We start from the raw sequence: 20,315 nt of genomic DNA, 5'->3' as shown, positions 1-20,315 counted from the left end.
CATTTATCTGGGTAGAATAAACTGATATACTAAAAATACACTTTTTAAAAAATTCAAATTCCTGGTGTCACTACTCTCCTCTTAAAAGCTGAAATCATGAGCAGCCAGCAGCTAATCATAAAAAAAAATGTTCACTCAGCACCACTAAAGTACTAGTGGCTAGACAAGAAGCAGTCTAAGCAGGACACAAACAAGTTACTTGCTGGAAAGGAGAGAGTTATGCAAGTTTCCAGTATGCGTTTTCCTACAATATGCTATTTATAAAAAATATAGAATTTAGGCCAGAAAAATAACCTTAACGCATAAATTATATGGAAGCTGTGAGAAAAGCCTGGAGCAACACAGAGGGGATGGAAAAATCCATTGCTACACTAATAATGGTAGCACAAGAGTGCTTTTTTTTTTTTTTTCCCTCTATTCTTTCAAGACTATGGAATTGTGACTTTCAATAACGAGAATCTGCATGCAGTAAATGACAGGTTAATATTAAGTCCACTATGGTCAGTTGATTTTCCCTGGTTACCTGTTTATAGCTAATAAAACAGGATGCAAATTTTTTTTTTCCTTGCATTAAACCCACCTCCCAAAAGACTTACAAAACAAAGTGGAAGAAGTTCATTGAGAAAAAAGTCAGTCATGCTTACAAAATCATATTCACTACTCAGGCTCCTCACAGCATCAGCAAAAGAAAAAAGCCAAAGAGACTAGGGAGGGCTCATGCTTTCAATGACACACACTGCTTCATCAGAATATCACCAGTTTTTTCTGGCTATAAAACACAGTTAAAACTGCCTGAGGTGTTATCAACACAGTTGGGAAGAGAAGTGTACCTAAACCACTTCATAAAATGGCACACGCATGGACCAGTCAAGAGATGGGGGTGACTTCTGGGGTCTCAGCTGCTGGAGGTTTGATCAAGCAGAATGACATGCAAGTCACCCTGAACCAGCATTAGGGGGAGAGAGGGTAGCCACTTGTCACTGTTTGCACAGCAAGTGTCCAAACATCTTTCCAGCCTTGAAGAAGAAATGACACTTCAACTGCTATTATTCCACATCACCAGCAGCTCTTGCCATACCTCAGGGATTCACTAGCTGACAACTGCACTTATTGCTTGACTCAAATACTACACTGCATTTTATACACTGCTGAACTACCTGCAGCAGAGCAAAATCTTTAATTGTCTCACCCAAAAAGCATTAAAAAAAGACATTAATGGCATACAGTGCTACACAGTGTTAGTGTAGAAGACTGAAAAATACACCTCTCCTCTTTTAACTCTCCCCAGGTACTGACTGAAAAGATATAATGAAAATCCAGACTTCAATTGCACAGATTCACAAAGTGAAGACAGATGGCAGTGAAAAGCAAGGAACACCAACACTCCTTCAGGGATTGTAGCTGGACGGTCTCATGACGGACTTCAGCTCCTCTAACCTCTCATTAGGCAACTGCTGGATTCTAGTCTGAGCTCATTTTATTTTCTTTTACAAATGAATGGACACAAACACCTTCAATAAGCAATTCATATAACTCATCTTTGGCTGAGATGACCGCAAGGAGACAATATCAGTACCCTTGGGTGCAGGAGTTTGAAACTGTTCCAAATGAAGGCTACAAGCCTGGTTCACCCATTCATCTGTATCCAGAGAAACCACAACAAATACTCTTCTCACTATTAACAAAAAAAAAAAACCAAAAAAACCCCCAAAAACACAACAAAAATCCCAAGCAAACAAATCAAACATATGAAAAAAGTTGACTGCCGAACAGTTACTTCGTGCCAAAGCAGAAGCAGCAAGTATTGCCTTGTCTTCCGGCAGGTTTGTGGGCTGCAGCAGTCTCCACAAGCCCCCTGGAATTATAAAAAGCAATTGCCAAGCAACAAAGCACCTATCACAGAGTTGTAACAAGATTTAGATCTTGTTCTGCCTGTAGCAGGAGGGAGTAGGTGCACAGGGGCAGTTAATTATTTTCATCTGGTGGCATGTCAGGCAAGGCCCAAATCCAGGCTTTACACATTGATCTTGCTGATGGAGCAGACACTAAAAACAAAACAAACCACAGCTTCCAAATGAAAAATTGGCATCACAGAGTCTTGCTGCCTTTGGCTATTTTAGTAACTGTCTATTTTAGGAATGCTTTTCCATCTCAAATGGGTTTGTTGAGGTTTACTTGCACTCTGAGTACGTTTTTAAACTTTTGTTGTGTCAATTTCATTAAGTACTTTAAAAAGAAAATTCTGTCCAGGGTTGGAGTCAGCTGTACCAAAAGCTCATTTCCATTTTGGTTTTATTTTAACAGAGGCGTTACCAAGAATAACCAGGAGAGCTCTGCCTTGGGAAGAATAAAACTGCACTACCCCTGAACTGACCTAATACCTACAAACCTGCAGCACCTCCTGCAAAGAAACCAAGTCTTGAAGCTTAAATGAGGAATCTTTGGGATGAGAAATTAAAATGAATGTGTTGTGCCAGATTAGATTTGAATACTTGCAGATGGCTTGCAATACCTACTTGTTCAATATCAAAAAGAAAGCAGTGCCTTTTGTAAAAGCTTCAAATCAAAGTTTAAAAAGGTAAAGTAAAAAATTATCACATATTGCAGGTATTAATTTGAAAACACAAGTTATTAGGACTTCCCTGATCTCTTCCTTTCCTATCTTCTCCCAGAAATCCTCATACAACCCACACTTCGTGGAAGAAACGTTCAGCAGCAGAAGAGGTGTGGTTAGCCATTCCTGAAGTGTCAGGAATTTCATTTTGTTCAATATGGGTTCATTGTATCATCGCACACTAAATATGCAAAATTTTTGCTCTGAAGTCCAACTACTCAAGTCCCTGCACTGAACCAGTCAGTGGTCTTTGTACGTTTATGGCACATAAACAACCCAGAGACACCAACAATCTTTATCAGCCTTTGCAAAACTGTTATTTACCAAATTCAACTTAGTTAATACTTACCTTTAGAACCCACAGATTTAATAAGCCATTGAAATCAGCATTGGAGCACTGGAAGTGCAACACAGTAACAATGATAGTAAATTCCAGTGTTAATTGATACTTTAATCACTGTTTTAATGATACAATGAATCTACTGAAGCTTTTAAAGATTTTTTTTTATTACGGTTTTATATATTTTTATAAAACCACCAAAGCAGTTTAAAGAATCATGCTTTCTTGTGTAATACATGAAACTAGTTTCATACTGTGCTTCTGAAAGTTTATCGTGCTGTTTTTCAAGTTATTTTACAGATGGCACATTTAAAAAAAACAATGGAAGCATGAACTTCTAGTGACTGCAATGCAACACGGCATCCAAACCAAGATGTTTCATTACAACTAAGTTAAAGTGTGAGTGCATTATGTAATAAACAATAGCAGTTTGGTCATTTAAATCTTAATTCTGTTTACAACAAAACTAACATTTGTGCTTCACAGCCTAAGATCCCATAATATGAACATAAGTTCTCTGCTGTAAAATTCCCAACAAATTACTGTCTGAAAAGAAAGACATATCTAAAGCAGGAGACCACATCTACTCACTTTCCTTGAGAATTGCTATATTTAAGACTAGTATGACATACAAGACACAATAAGGCACAATGGGTGGTACAAACAAATGAATACAGCTGTCCATGAAACTTGTTCTCTTCCACAAATACTAAAATATGTACCGCTCAAGATAAATTTTCTCTTAAAAATGAAATACATCATCTTGTTATGAAAGTCCTATACAAAAATTTAAAATTTACACCATCTGAGCTGCCAAAAAAATAAAAAAGTGTATCAATTTCCCACAAAACTATATTTCTCACCAGCACGTCCAGCCACTGGGAAGAAGATATCCCAGCATTCTGGAAAAGAAAAGCATTATTTCCCCTGTGTTTAAGACAAAAATATTGTATTTTGCATACAGTAGTGTATTAAACTTTAAAAAGCCTAGGACTACTAAAATTACAATATTGATTTGGAAATTATTGTTTCACTGCCTGGATGAAATAAGGCACTTTCTTCCAGCGGGCCGCACTTTTCACGTGTATGGAGATGATGAATCAGGTTCTGGTTAAAAACAAAAAGGGGCTCAGTGAGGTCCCAGAAGACGACAGGAACATTTCAACAGCAGGGGAAGACACAGGAGGCAAAACCTGGAGATGAAATTCTACACGGAAGTGGTCACTCTGTCAATGGCATTATTGACCTCGTTTTTGTTTGAATCCAGTCCTTTAGCAGCATTCATATCATTCCGTAAATTCTCCACTGTCTTTTTCATGTTCTTTAATTCTCCAGGGTGTGGAGTGGCTCGCCTTAGAAGTGTTCTCTAAAAATAAACAGTGCAATAAGTGGTTTTGCCTTCGTCTCTTTGCGAAAACAACATAACACTTTCAAGGCTTCAGCATTCACATACGAAATGTTAGGTATCTTTTTTTTCTTTTTTATCCCCCCTTTTCCTTTTCAAACTACGATGCTCTGTGCTGAATATGACTTCCATAGCTGCTTATTGAGATAGTGAAAGAGGTTTTAAGTACTGTCTGGGAGCAAACTTTTCCTCTTTTGGCCAACTGATCTGAAACCCAAGTGAAGTACAATTGCAAGTTATGAAGATTCTTTCATAAATGTAGTTGGGGATTTTTTTTTTTCTCCCAAAACCATGTAAGTGATTTAAGATCACATTTCAAATAGAAAACATTCATCTGGTTTTGAAAAAATCCCACAAGATCTCTTTAGAGTGTCAAATACATGTTTATATGTCTTCCAGCCCCATCACACAGTTTGGTTCCCTCATCAATTGAGAACAAGTATCCTGAGAGAAAGAAGAGGGAGTATTTCTCTCCCCTCTTAAGACACAAGAATGTCTAACATCTTTGTGCTGAAACCTTTACAAGCAAAACAAAATTTACAAAAACTGCAGTTAGCATCCAGGTCGAAGACCAACAGAACACCACAAATATAATATATGTATAATAAACATATACATGCAGTTACTTTTTAGTGGCATACATGTAAACTGTGCAGATTACGGATGAACTGATGACCCATAAATGGGTGCTTTGGTCAAGACTGCTTTGAAAATCTGCCTTTCCTTCTCCCCAGTAAGATCATAAATCTTTCTTTTCCCTAAAAAGGTCCTTGCCTCAAATCAGGCTGTAATACCGTGACTGAAAGCGGTTATCTTTAACACACAAGCCTTCGCTCCAAGAATGTATGGACATTCTTGGGTTGGCACAGCTTTTAAGCAGCATCATTCTGAACTTGCTTATTAGTCAGTCTATGAACAATGCTGGTTATGAGACATCTAGTTTCTGCTGCTTTGGAGTAAGCAACTACTTTACTTGTTCATTAACCTTACTAGCTAGAAATTTTTATAGTCACTTTTTAAAGTAAAACAATACACAGTGCCCTGAAGTATCCCAAGCTGAGATCTAATGAGGATCCCCAGCAACTTTATAGAGCATCAGATCACCAGCAACTTTTTAGAGCATCAGAGAAGCATGCTGAAAATGTGACTGTAGAAGTCTTAATCTTTACAAAGAGTATTAATTGTTAATAGAAGTTAGTAAAACTACAGATCATGTTGCATACTGATCTTCAGGACATGCAGAGTCCAACTTAATGGAGAGGTCTTATAAGTACAGTGACAGATGTTCCCACATCCTTTGTTTAAGCGGAAACTAATGAGCAACATTTCTGCTGTTCATGGACACTCTGGTTGTTTCATGGCAAATGGTGGAGTTAAAAAAAAAAAAAAAAAAGGAAAGAGAGAGCAAGAAAGATTGGAAATAGAAATTAGAGAGACAAACAATGGCAAACTTAATGGAGACACATGCCAGAGTGCTGGAATACTAAATTAGACCCTAAATACTTTCAGGCAGTAAAGCTTCAAAGATGCAGAGAAAGATCCTATCTTCTTTCTGCAAAGAAAATATCCTGAGCAGACAGAGGAAAATAAAGCAAAACAAAGACTGCCCTGCATCAGAATATAAAAGTTATTTTCAAAGCGGAAAAAAAAAAGAAGGCATTTAAAATCAATATAAAAAGTTTCAACAGTCAGCACCAAGAGTTTCTGCTACAAGTGTACACACAAAACATGCAGTTACAGCTGAAATATTTACAGCAAGAATGCTCAGATATTTTTACACTGTTGCATTAAAGTCACAGTGTCTGCAGGTATCCAAAGGCTGGGAAAAAACATACCATTTCATTATCGTCTTCATCTTTTTCATCTTCTAAGAAGCGAATTGCGCTGACTCGATTCACTGCCCGCTCATTCCATGTTTCATCTGACATTTCATTTACCAAACTCTCCAATGCACCACATCGTGGCAGGTTCTCTGTTAGAACAGGAAGATGCAGCTCAGGATTCACAGCAACATGCATGTGAATCTACACAATCATCATGCTATATTGGCAATAACTGCAATAACCAACCAACAACTCATCCAGGATTTACAAGTGGTTCTTTCTACTTTTTTGAGGAGAAAATAGAACTTGCATTTATTTTCTGTTATTGAGGACACACACTAAATAGTTTCTGTATAAATGAGATATTTCTGTACTTGGACTGTTTCAGATTTTAGGCTTTTCTTCTGGATCATGACTGCCATTTGTCATTAGCCAGTTCCCCAAATGGATTTCCTAACACAGAATTGCTGCATTTACTGACTTCAGCCTTTTAATATTGCCAAGCGTACACATCCAACAATCCTAATTCCAAGCCTTCTATGCTTGAAGCTATGAAATTCACCTGGAGAGGAGGAAGTCTAATTTCTAGTAGTATGGCTTTTAGAGAAAGTCAGTCTACTTCAGTTCCTCTTCTTGAACTAGCCTTATTTTCTCTAAATCTAAACAGGTTGATTCAATTACTTATTTTAATTCTTTATGGAATTTGTATTCTTAAAATCCAGAAGCTGAGATAAAACAGACACTTCTACGCTCCTACTGCTTCAATAGTTTCTATTTGCTCCAGCCACATAGGACTGAAACACGTCTGGGTACCAACAATACAGATATCTACAGCTGAACTTTTCTCCTCAGACCCCCTTTGTACTCAGTGGGGAAGAATTCACATGATTTTCTTTTAAAGTCCATTCTTGCACAGGATAAATTACTCTCCAGCGATTACATCAGAAGTTTAAATATTAGCTCAGACAAATCCCCTTCAATGTTCACACAGCTTTAAAACTTGAGGACAAAAAACATTCAGAAGTTACTGGAGCAGCAACCCAGCCAACAGTGAAAAAGAGTTTATGGTTCCACCTGACCCAGAGGCAAGTTTCAACACAAAAGGTAAACACAACTTATACTGCAATTCTACACTTGTTAATTAATATAATAAAGTTATTGTACAGCATATTTGCTTGAAAGAAAATTAGCTTGCTAAAAAGTTAAGTGCCTACTGCTTACTACTGGCTATGCAATTCATTTTTCTGGTTATAAAAACCAGTTAGAAAGGTACTAATTTTCACAACATATATATGTATTTAAGATGTATAATCAATGTGCACAAATATGGACACCACTACTTGGCCCACTGGCAAGCCTCAGAATAATGATCTAAGTCTTTTTCTTCCAGGTCTGTATTTTATTTATTGTAGCTGTTTTCACTGTATTTTCAGTAACACTTACTGCCAAGTTTTCAAGTCTTCTGAAGACTGATTACAGAAGAAAGGAAAAAAAAAATTTATTGGTGAAAAATCAAGCAGAACTTTGGCACTTTGCTCATTAGAGTTATGCATCTTTTACAAACCTTTATGGAACAGAAAACACAGTAAACAAAGAAGTGATATTTCTATACATAATGAAAAGCCGACTCTAGGCACTCACCTTGGCAAACAGGCTCAGAAGGCATTTGAGGAAGTAATACACATGTCAAAATCTTTTCTCCCGTTTCAGGGTCTGTGTCAGTCTGAAATGTCAGTAGAGGTTGGGACTGGTTATCAGACAACCACAAAGCCTTCAGCTTTAAGGTAGTCAGGGAGAGGGGAAGATACGTCAACCTAGTTAAAGAAAAAAGTAAAGAAGTCAGGGCAATCTGTGGGAGACTTAATAGATAGTCGTGAAGTTGATTTAAGTATATATCATTGAATTAGAATAAATAGGATTGAAATTATTGCCTCTAATAAGAGGCACTGCAGTAATCATCAATTCCATTACTCCATTCTTTAGAAAAAAAAAATTCTGCAGCTTAACTTTATACCATAATCCTCTGTAGCTGTGAGTAACAGGTGAAACTATGCTGAGCTTTCTCTACTGCAGTGAAATGCCCTGGAAGGCCGACAGCTGCTTCTGCTCAGGAGTCTTACACATAAACAACTGTCAGAACAGTAATATGTAAGTGCCTTTGAGACAATTACTTTGCATATAAGAAATACCATTTGCTTTTCCTCCTTTTTTGGTTTTTATTGGTTTTTAGGGTTTTTTTGGGGGGGGGTTTGGTTGTTGGTTGTGGTTTTTTTTTTCACTGAACTTTCTACTAAGAAACTGAACTAATTTAATTTGTTGGTTTACGCTTTAATCCACTCATTTTTGCATGTTGATGTCTGAAGCACACTAAGATCGATGAGAAGCTACAACGTGAAAGTGGCTTTCCTTGTAACCTGCACTGCATCACAAAAATAAGACACTCAATATTTGTGCTTCTTGGTGTTATGGCTGGTAGTTTCTGCTGAAGCTCTAGCAATTGCCTAGATTCTCAGTTTTAACTCCAAAATATACAAATCCAGAGGGTTTTTTTTTTTTTTTTCAAATCCTATCTCTTCCTCAGAGTCAAAGTAATCAAAAAAAATCATACTCATGAAAACACACAATTTATGCTACTTTTGGCTGAGGGGAAAGACTACTTTCAGAATTTCAACCATAGCACTAACATAAGTGTCATAACTGTTTTTTATTATTTCATTCTTAGAGGTAGTATCTTTTGCTATCAGAAAGAATTAAGTAAATACAGCAAAAGAACATGAAAACACAAAAATCTCTTGCCTGTTTCCAGCAACATCCAGGACATGAAGTTCAGTGGCTTGTGAAATTTCAGAGGGAATTCGAGATAATCTGTTGTCACGTATAGAAAATACGTTGAGACTGCAGCAGCCCCCAACCTATGTTAGAGAAAAGGGGAGGGGGAAAATTCTGGTTTTGTTGCCATACAATAGTATAACAAAGGCATGCAGTACTGCTCACAGAGTATGTCACAGTGCATTCGAGCTACAATGCCTGCCAGACACTTCACCCAGAGGTACGGACTGCAAACAAATGTTAGCTTAAAAGAAGTCTGACCTGAAGCAAGTCTGTTGGAGCAGTGTCTTGAACGATCTGTATCTGTGTATCTTTACAAATAGGTTGCATTCTACCTACCTTTAAGAGCCTTCCACACAAGGAAGAAACCAGTAATCACACCCAGGCTACTCTATAGACAACACTCCCAAAAACCCCTACCTCTAACTTTTGCTAGCTCTGCATTTTACATATTAATTCTTTCTTTCTTTCCTCTCAGTAACTCAGGTACAAACAATGGGGCTTTTGGCAAGGCAAAATGCTAAACACACCAATCAACTCCCAACATTTATCGAGGCCACAAAGAGTAATGAAGAGTTCACAAGAACCAGAAGACTGAGTAAAATCTTTAATGCCCTGATTCATTAAAAGCATCTAATTTCAAGATGATTCCCATATGAATTGGCCTTCTTTAATCTATTGTAATCTAATATCCTCCGTCTCTACCCATTTATCCAAATGTAAGCATTTGCATTCTTAAGCCAGTTTTCTGGGTGCAAAAGATAGGGTTTTTCAGTTTTACTCTTAAAATATCTGTATTTTCCACCAAAAGTAGATGTTTTCAGAAAAATAAACCCTCCATATTTGATTAACCCCCCCCCACTCCAGTTTTATGTTCCAGAAGGAGCTACTCCTATAAAGCGCAAAGCACATGTGTTCTTGCTTTTAGTTGTGTTTTTGCAAAATCCACAATTCAGTCCAAACCCACGTTTGAGATTACAAACAATTACCACAAAAGATTTTTAACCGGCAAAGTAAAAACAATGTTGATTTAACCTATGCTAATTACAAGGAAAAAGCCATTTTTAAAAGGATGCAACTCTGCCTACAAAATAAAACAAATACACTGCTCACCTTCCTTCATATCAAAAATGCTTTTTAATGGAAGAAAGCAGCAGTTACAGTGCAACATTCTCTTGACAAAACAAAATCTGTGATGTTTCCCCTAAACCACTGCACTCTTGAAGAATGCAGCTATTTCACAAGATTATCAGCTTTCCCCGCCCTGTGTTTATAACAGAAGCATCAACCTTGTTAGCCATTTTAGCTTGTGAATCAAAGCCCTTAGAAACCAGTGCTCAAATCGTGAGCAAACTTTCTTAATGCAAGAAATCCGCTCCTCACTTTAAAGCGTGTATAGATTCTTAAATGATGTGCCTTCACATATTCACAGAATACAGTGCCATTTAAAAAAAATACATATACACACTAAGTGTCTACTTGGTGTTTCTAACACAGGAGCTGTGAAAAGCAAGAAATACAATTAGTGAATGCTGATGAGCTGGTAAGTGATGCCCTATGTGTACACAAGGTGTTCGCTTTTCATGAATGAAGTTTGTGTTATTCAGTCTTGGAGCATGGAGATCCAAACAGTTTAGCCAAACAGACAAAGTAAAGCCATGCAGTCCTGATGAGACCAAAACTTCTATGCTTTTGACAATGGAAAAATGCAGCAGTGGAATTGGACGGCCTGAGTCATCATGCATTTAAAGCAGTTTAATGAAAGGTAACAGTAGAACCGTGGACTGAATAATACTTACAGGGTTATCAATTTACCTGACCCATAATTTTCCAAGCGGCTAACAATTAAGAAAATACAAAAGATGTTCAATTTATTTTTCTTTATCCATAATGGACAAGAGCATGCCAACAAATGGGAGACAGAACACACATTTTTCTACTGCCAAAAAGAGGGTTTCAATTCCTAAATTATTTTAACTTCTGTTAATTGAACTTTGCTCCATCACTCAGTTGTTCAAAGGTTTTGTTTCATTCAGAGGTACAGAATTTTACTAGGGTAGTGCGGTAGATAGAAAAAGAGAAAATTTTTTTTTAAGTAACTGTTTTAGAAAATGAATACAGCATCTAATGAGCAGTATAAGGTGAGATATCACAGAGAAAAAAAAAAAGACAAGCTGACAGTTCAAAACAAACTAAAATCTTTGTCATTTTAAACAAAGACAGCACCCATCCAGCAGTACAGAAAGACATCGAGTCCAGTGTTTGAAAACCTAAACATGAAGTTGTACCACTGAGGTAAAGTGGACACACTGCATGGCATGCTGAAAGGAAAACACTGCTGCGACCACTGTGAAGTAATACAGTATCAGAACGCCGCTGGTTTGGCTGAGAGCCATTAACTCGGGAAGAGCCATGCTTTCCAAGGGTCTGATCACATGCTTACAACAAACTTTGCCAAACCACTGCATATGCACCAAGTTCACAGTTGAGGCCACAAGCCCATGTAACACTTAAGCACGCAGTTCATTTCAAGCACAGACTTCAATTAATGGGGACAAGCATGTGCTTAGTTCTAGGCACATGAGTAACTGTTCCAAGGACTGGAGGCTTAAAGAAGTCCTCACATTCTTCTGCAGTGAGCAAGACATCAGGGAAAGATCTCAAATGAGTTGTGCATGTCTTAAGTCATACTCCTGAGATTTAGTTCATTTTAGCAACTTTAATTTAAGGGTTATTCCCTTGTCACATCACACCAACTCCAAAGAACAGTAAGCCTAGATAAAAACCAAAAACAAACCCCACACATCAGTCAGGCAGAAAATGGTCATTACTATAAAGTGCTAATTTTAAGATCACTGACACTATGAAGTTAGAATAAAACTGCATATTTGCAATTCAGATAGACTTGCTTGAGAAGATGAGAGTCATTAGGACCCCTCTGGATTCCACACAAAACTTTACCTATGGAGGACCTTTTTGCTCTTCTATCTCAGTCTGAGGCTCATCTTTCTAACAGCTTCTTTGTTCTGGAGAAGCAGTAAGGTTTGGGCCTACAGAGGCAGCATGTCAGCTTGGCTACTAAAGCTCCCCACTATGTTCTGATCATGGCCAGTATTCAGCACTTCAGCCTCCTGCTTTTTCACATTCATATACCCCCTACTAGTTCGTCTTAGTCCTCCAGAACTGCAAGTCTTAACACATCACTTCTCTGGTGTTGTTTCTGTTGACTCTTAAGTAGATACCAGCAGTTGTTAACTACTCAAAAGCTATGAATCAATTATCCTGTCCTTTAGCAGTTATCATCTTTCACACAGGTATAAGCAATGAAAAAAAAATTACGATATTATGACAAATACTATAATGATTACTCTTCAGCATGTGACTAGTTAACTGAAGTCCAATGACACATCTCTTTTATTCAACTCTCAAAACAGCTGTCAGCGTCAAGAACTCTCACTAGGTTTATACAAGCCAGACAAATACATTGGCAATTTAAACACAGTTTCCCTTGTGTTATAAAATCTTTTCCAGAGTGTCATATCCAAAATTTTCTTTGGGTTCAAAGTAAATAAAGTCAGAATTTTCCTTGACTCTACATAAAGTATACTACTTCTTTAACTGCAAACATAGAATACATTTAGAAGTGGAAAAAACTGCCCAATTCACTATTATTAACTATTTTTCAGTTATTAATAACTTTAAATTGGCTAGGAAGATCATCAGCAAACTCACTTAAACACCTCCTGCACCACCGGTGAATAGTAGAGGACGAGGAGCACAGCAAGAGAGCTTCTCTGCCCTCTGTCTCAAGACAAGTTTTCCTGCATTTTTCCTTAGTGCCTTTTTCCCCTCTGAGACACATAAACACATACTTTTACACAAATGAGGGAAGGCACAGGACATCAGAAGTTAAAACCAGAAACAACTAAGAAGTCTCAACTTATTTAAAAACAAAATTAAAAGGCACAGTTACTGCCAAAAAAATACTGCAGTTTTACCTACTGGAGTAATAATTCTCACAATATATCTCAGAGTCAGGAAGGACACATAACAAGATCTCTGCAGGTTGTAAAGACTCATTAACAAAAGCACATAAACTGGAAAACATTCCAAGGAGGTTATTTATGCAAGTGCCAAAATCAACACACCAGTTTCACCAGCGCTCCTGTGCCAGGGTGATATTTCAATGCCTAAGAGTCACCAAGCAGGTCTTTCAAGTATAAGGGGAAAAACATTTGTAACTATGAACAGGTTTAGACATTCTCAGTTCTTGCTGAAGTCTGTTTCACCACTTGGTTCAGTAAGAGAGGGATCAAGCTGCAAGATGAGATAATGAAGATGAAACCCGTCAGTGACTCAAGTCTTGGTCATACATTCAGCTGTTCCACATTTTACCTTTAATCGGTACACAATACAGAAGAACCTCTGAACCAGGAAACTTTGAAGGTGGATTTGCATAAAATCTCCTAAATAATCCCAGAAATCTTACACCAAGAGATGGAAAATGGTTTTACAAACATGCCTTGAAACAATCTGGCAATGTAACGGTTTAACAGATTTGACCCAAAATCCAAGTATCTTAAACTGCTATCAAAACAAAATCAAACTAACATTCCCCCTGGCCCCCTTCCTCACAAATACAAAAAAAACAAAAGCCACACTGCCTCAGAAAAGCTAGAACTCAGAGATTATCTCATCAGGTTACATTAGAGCAGGCACATACTTTCTGCCATCCTATCTGTAAAAGCTCTCTTTGCTACAGGAATATTTCTGGATGAAAGGACAGACACCAGCAAGCAGATACCATATTGGTTACGTGTACTCTTCTCACATTTTTTTTTTCCCTTTTTTTTTTTTACATGCATGTTACCAGACTCTGTGTCTTTGTCCCTCTCCAATGGAAACCAGTAATGGCTTGTCATCCACCCATTACTTATAAGGATGAAGACCACAAATGCACAGCTGTTCTAGCACTCTGTAAAGCAGGGCAAGAATGAAAGAGGTAAGGAAAACAGCTAAAGGAAAAGAGGGGAAGATAAATGAACAAAAGTATCTGTGGTGCATACTCTACTTCTGCATCTGACTCAGCTTCTGTGAAGGGGGAACCAGTGTACAAATACTAACACTGACTGACATGCAAAGGTCCAAGACCTCAGTCTTCACCACACTTAAGCAACATACAGCAGACATGGGTATTGAAAATGACTACTGTAGAAGCTTGTCCCTGGCTTTAAAAGATAATTAGCTGTTTTAGGATGAAAATAAATGGAAAAGATAGTACGATTCCCTCACTGTCAAGCAGAGCCTTCCAACAGACAGAAAAAGGGTGACACATTTTTCAGTTTCCTTAAGTGTTCTACCAATGCATTTTATATCACTTTTTTTCCAGGTCGGTAATGATGAGAAGGAAAATGGAAATCCAACACTTCACGCAAGACACCAAATCATTCCTCCCTGCCATCCAAAGGGAAACTCAGAATTGGGATCTTTGCCATTATCAGCACACCTGAAGCTGCTCCAGTGGATGCTTTGCGTAACAGCAAACAGTACTTGCTACACCTGTGCACTCAGTTTACACAGAACGTTTTTCTTTTAGAGATATGAAACGTATCTCTTCACTGAATTCCTCTGAATTTTAACCAGAAAAATTGCATTATAGAAATGCTCACATTTAGTTTAAAGCAAAATGCCATTGGTTAAGAAGAACACTATACAAAGAAAATACAGCTATGGGAACAGATGAAACATGAGCAGAGAGCAGCAGATTCCTTTGTTTTTGAAACTAGTATTTCAGCATTGTTAGAAGGCAATCTAAAGAGGGAAAAGCATTTTACTGCACAGCCTAAGCCCAGGGAATGCAAACTGAAACTTGAAAAACTGAAACTGAAAAGCCTCCTTAGTTAGACAGCAGGTTCTGCAATACATGCATATTAACGATATTTTTGATACAAACCATTGCATCAGTTGTTTATGCTTTCTATTTGTCACATTACCAGCTTGGAATTCAAATGCACTGATCTAGAGGGTGGACATGACCTTCCAGTTAGAGAAGAACTGACTTCCTTTAAAATTAAAATTCCACAGAGCAAAACATAAAATCTTACACTAAATAATTTCAGTATTTGCTCTAATGAGTCAGACACATTGGTGTGGGCACCTTGAAATAGAATTTTTATTTTTCCTTTAAAAGAAGTGGATAGGGAGTCAAGGAACCTGCTTCCTCTGTTTCTCTGCCAAGCTCCCTGGGAACCACCCTCTCCCATTTTTATTTCCTGGACTCCATCAACTCCTCAGCTCACCTCATTCCAGATACTACCTTCAATTTCCTCATTATCCACCTTCTCCCTGACTTCTTCCCACTTCTGTTCAGTTGTCCCCCCTCTGTCCCTCTCATATGCAGTAATGTTTCTTCACACATTCTCGTTCTTCACCCTTGGATATCCCCAACTCCTTCACCGACTGAGCAACACTTTCCACCTCTGAAATTCATTTCTGGTTCCACGTTTCCAGTATCTTGCTCAGCATTAATCCCTTTATTGTTCTGCATCAAGCTCTCAGATCCATTATTCCCCCTAGACATGCTCCATACTCACCCTGCTTTACCTGCTTCTGAAGCCAAGCCCTTTCCTTTCACCTGCTTCCGTCCCTGCTCCTTCCAAGCCACACTGCTTGCCCTCATGCACTGATACCATCTACTCCATTAACTAAGAAAACTGCTTATACATTACATAAGCCATTAATGGACAATCTGGAAATAAAGTGTACCAGTAAAACCTTATATGCTATACCAAACAGAGCAATTCTGCTTAAAGGCAGAGCAGACATCAAATTGCACAAATCTCAAGTTCAGATATTTCAGATATTTAGATATTTGTGTCATGTATTAAAGTTCTTTGTATAGACATGGAAAGTTTTCTGCTGAATGAGCACAAAATCAAAATTGCCATCTCATACCAACCCAGAAACACAGTTTTCCCAGGGTCTTGCCTCTTGCCAGCATTCATGCAACCTGTCTGGGTACACCCCTCCACATGCAACCTGTCTGGGTACACCCCTCTAATTTTCTGTTCAGAACCAGCAGCACCTCTGCAGAGAAGACACTGTCCTGCTACAGAAACTGCAGTACTCACACCTTCTCTTCCCTCCCAGTTAGGTGACTGGCCTGTGGCAGCTCAGATCCAGGACACCGGAATTGTTACTGCCAGTGCCACAGCAGCATCTCTATCCCTGTTTGACCCCCCTCTCCCACCTCCAGGTTGCCTGCCATTTTGCTTCCTACTCCTCTCAATTTCCACCCATTGGCTGCCACCTGAGTACATATCCCTCGTGCTCCTGAAGTAGCTGAAAGTGGTGAAGAAAAGCTTCAAACTCAGAGCTATAGATAAGAAAATTAAGGGGGAGAATTACTTGGACAAAGATTACAGAGAAACAGTAATGCAAACAGAACCAACTCACAGCCCCATGCTCCAATCACAGGATGCTGCTTTCCCTAACCTCTTCCCAGAATGTACAACTGAACTAAACTTTTAAGGCCTTTGTTACAGTTAGTGTCACAACAGAAACTCTATAGCCTCGTTTCATTCCACCCACTGTTAAAACAGACAAGAAGTCCTAGTGATCATAGCTGTAAGATTTGAGGTATCTTGGTCACATCAGGTCCTCACATTTAAGGGCAAAAGCAGTCCAGAGGTCTTCAAAATCAATAAGACTGTCAAGACAGTTTCTGAGCCACTTTTCAGAATATGAAATTTTCCCTTTGATATTACTCATAAGAGTGAGGCGAGGAAGAGGCTAACAGTACTTTTACACTACATGCAGACGAGGCATATTGGTGTTTAAATGCGTTCCACCTACCAGAAGTCCGAGTCTTCAAATAGTGCTGGACCTGACACCCACACTGGGAATTGCCAGTTACAAGCTAATTAGATCCAAGCCTTCTTATTCAACTGCAAAGACATTTTGCACTTCCAAGCCACCAAATCACCAGAGCTGCTGTTTGGATCTAATGGACAAGTTCCTGATTATGATCAGTTTGGCAAGAATATCCAGTGCACCAAAGCTGCCTGCTACTTCTTGTAGGCATTTGAAACCAAGAGTTTTCTGCTTGTACTATCACATCTGCACAAAACTTACCTCTTTGGGCAAAGATGTTAATTTGTTTCTATCAGCATTCAAATTGTTCAGTTTCTTTAGTTTTCCAATGCTCTTCGGCAATGACTGTGCCAACATAAACAAAAAAATATGCAAACAGAATTTGTAAATACACAGTCAGAACAAAACTTCTCTCACTTTAAAAATTTAGTTAATATTCTGATCCACTTTCAAAATTGAAGTGTAGTTAATCCTCATTACTGCCAGACCTTCCAAAGAAGATCTAAAGATTTATATTGCAGAACAAATATCTAGGAATGTCAGTTTCTAATACAAATTCACTCATGAAATATCTCTGCACTAAGACAATAGTCACACAAGAGCTGTGTACACAATGCACGTGTGCAGAATGCCCATATTATCTAACTTCAGGTTAGATATCTAACTTCAGGTTAGATAACATAGGTTTCCATAATATAGGTAAGGTGGGTTTCCACATTAATTGAGAAGCAATCTCCTAACTTAGGTGCTATGAACTGACTTCTAGAGAGGCATCTTTCCATAAGACTTATGATCCGAACTCAATCATACCAACTGAATTTAAGAAATGCTCAAACCTAGATCTTTATAGTGACATCTACTCTTCAAGTGTCAGTGTCATGTGAAGACAGTTCCAAAATAATGGAAGGAAACACCTAACAGAAGGAATTCTTATTTATTTTAACTGACCACACATCATATTTAATATCTGGCTGGAGAACATCAGCAGAGAAAGGAACAATATAACAGAAGCTCTGCAGCACTCAGGGCTCCCATTCAGTTCCAGCAAGTCTGATCCAGATAATGCACAGGAAAAATTGGCAATAATGCAATACAGCACAAACCCCACATTACAAACACAACAAAGTAAGTGATACCTGCACTCCACATGTTCCAATTCCCTTACTGATCATGAAAGATTCACGAATGAATTTGTAATTGCTGAAGCATTTGAAGGGCATATTGTTACTACAAACAACTTGATCTCCAGCATTCATTGAACAGGTAAGAAATAAGATGCATTGAAAGAAAACTTGCTGCTTAGTAAGAGCAGGGGTGAGTAACCTAATGAGCTAAGTGATTCAGCACCTAACAGCAGGTCTTATTACCACCCACCATTTGAGTAGCCATGACAATGTTTACCTGCAGCTGGTTTTCTGTGAGAACTAGTTCAGTAAGGCTTTCACAGTCTCCAATTGAATCTGTTAGTTGAATCAGTTTGTTCTGATCAACCTTCAAAATGGAGAGCCTCCGCAATTTTCCTGGACAGAAAGAAAAATGTGGTTTTTTAGTTTAGTATCCTCCAATACCTACTTTAATTACATAAAATGTTACTGCTGCAAAACTTGTAGAAATCCTCTAAAACAAATGAATTTTTTCAGGCAAAAAAAAGAACTCAAGCACTGCTTCACTTGGTGCTTGCACTATTTTTGCAAGTTTTAACATCATTGAGTTCATACTCAATATAAAGATTCACATCCAACATTTAAGCCTAAGAAAATTGCAATACATTTGCAATCTGAACATATCTGCCATGTAAATATCAAGGATGTGTCTACCCAAAGGCCTACAAACAGGTGAAAATTATCTGTTTTTTCCTCCATTATACAACATCTATTAATAAAAAGTGTGTGTGCAGATCACCTACGCCTATTCAACTACAGTGAGAATGGCTTTCAGTGAAGCGACAGCCCAAAGCCAAACTGGATTAAGGTCTCCTTGTCCTAATGCAGAACCCAGTTAGTCAGACATGAAACCCAAGTTAATTCTTTAGACTAGAAATCAAACTTCTTTGAAGGTGGTCTTCCCATGAAGAACAAAATGCCGTTTCAGCACAGAAAGCTCACCTTGTTCTTCTTCTTTGCACCAGAATGGGCAGAGCCCAAGATAGCAAATTCAGAAGACATCACTAGCTGCTGACACCTCCCTGCCATCCCTACATAGTCCAAAACAGCTGTAATAGGCTGGCATATCAAGTTCACTGCTGATGCTAAATCATGAAGAGACGTCTGATACACAGAAAGATAACAACCCAAAGAGAAACTCAAGGTTTAGCACAGAGAAGTGCAGAGCTCCACACACGGGCAGAATAACCCTGTGCACGGGTACCACCTGGGAAATGAGTGCTGTACAAGAGTCCTGCCGGAAGGGACCTGGAGACTATTGAAGGCACCAGGCTCAATATAACTTGCAGCGAGCTCTCACCAGAAATAAACACTAGCTGGACTACATTAGGAGAATTACAGTCAGCAGATCAGTGGAAGTTGCTATATCCCATCTACTTGCAAATAGTGAAACCACACCTGTAAAATCATTATCAGATTCACGTCATGTCCTGTCTTCCCCCTGTTCACATGATGGGGGTCCAGTAGAAAGCTATCAAGATGGCCAGGGCACATGTGAGCTGAGGCTGAGGGAGCTGCCTTTGTTGACTCCCACCAAGAGGCAGCCAAGGAGATGTCTACGAACTACATATCCCACAACTACCTGAAGGGCAGTTACAGAGATGACAGAGGCAAAGTCTTCCCTGCAGTGGCAGATAAGACAGCAATGGCTGTAAACTGAAGCATGGGAGATCCCAGCTGGACATCAGAAGCAGCTTCCTCACTGGGAGGTGATAACTAGGGTGCTGGAGCCAGNCAGCTCGTGAGAAGTAGAGAAAAAATTCTTCGCTGACTACTTGTCACAACTACAGCCTGGGTAAAATCATGTACCTTAAAAAAGGCACTGGTAGTGCTTCAGAAAATATTCTGCAGTTACCGAACTTGTTCTAAGGGGTCAGACGCAGAAAGGTTGTAGTTTGAATATTCAAGGGCAATGAGTAATGCGTTGAAGCGCAACCAGTCATCCACTGGGTTCAGTATAGGATTAATCACATTGTCCAACCGAAGATAAATACACATCCTCACTAAAAATTTTGTATTTTTATAGTGATACTGTCAGTCAGTCTTATTAAGTGACCCACAACATGTTACAAGCTAAAATTCTACAGTGTTAAAGGAGTTATGATGATAACATGAATGCAGTGGAAACCAAAAGGACATATTAACTTTTATTTTGTTTGGTAGGTATCAAGTGAAGACTGAAAGATGATTATGAGGTAGTCATGTAGAGAATAAAAATGCAAAAGTAGTAGAGTTGTGCATTTAACGCTAAGTAAAAGGAAAAAAAGCA

The 20,315-nt window shown here is 38.5% G+C and overlaps 1 protein-coding gene across 1 annotated transcript in view; it reads right to left on the bottom strand.

Moving 5' to 3' along the window:
• Positions 1-3,097: 3,097 nt before the first annotated feature.
• The window catches only part of LRRC1 (leucine rich repeat containing 1), a 68,019-nt gene continuing 50,801 nt past the window's right edge, over positions 3,098-20,315 (bottom strand). The window contains exons 9-14 of the mRNA XM_027898320.1: positions 18,285-18,403; positions 17,145-17,228; positions 8,979-9,094; positions 7,824-7,996; positions 6,195-6,331; positions 3,098-4,320 (exon numbers count right to left, since the gene is read on the bottom strand). Of these exons, the coding sequence (XP_027754121.1) occupies positions 4,162-4,320; positions 6,195-6,331; positions 7,824-7,996; positions 8,979-9,094; positions 17,145-17,228; positions 18,285-18,403 (788 nt within the window). The 3' untranslated portion in view covers positions 3,098-4,161. The remainder of the gene's footprint in view (positions 4,321-6,194; positions 6,332-7,823; positions 7,997-8,978; positions 9,095-17,144; positions 17,229-18,284; positions 18,404-20,315) is intronic.

This window comes from Empidonax traillii, unplaced genomic scaffold, assembly GCF_003031625.1.
Source record: "Empidonax traillii isolate 1590-97213 ecotype Southwest subspecies unplaced genomic scaffold, ASM303162v1 scaffold591:size1139884, whole genome shotgun sequence".
In the NCBI taxonomy this organism is placed as follows: domain Eukaryota; kingdom Metazoa; phylum Chordata; class Aves; order Passeriformes; family Tyrannidae; genus Empidonax; species Empidonax traillii.
Note: the sequence above shows the minus strand (reverse complement) of the source record. Positions and strands in the feature narration are given on the sequence as shown.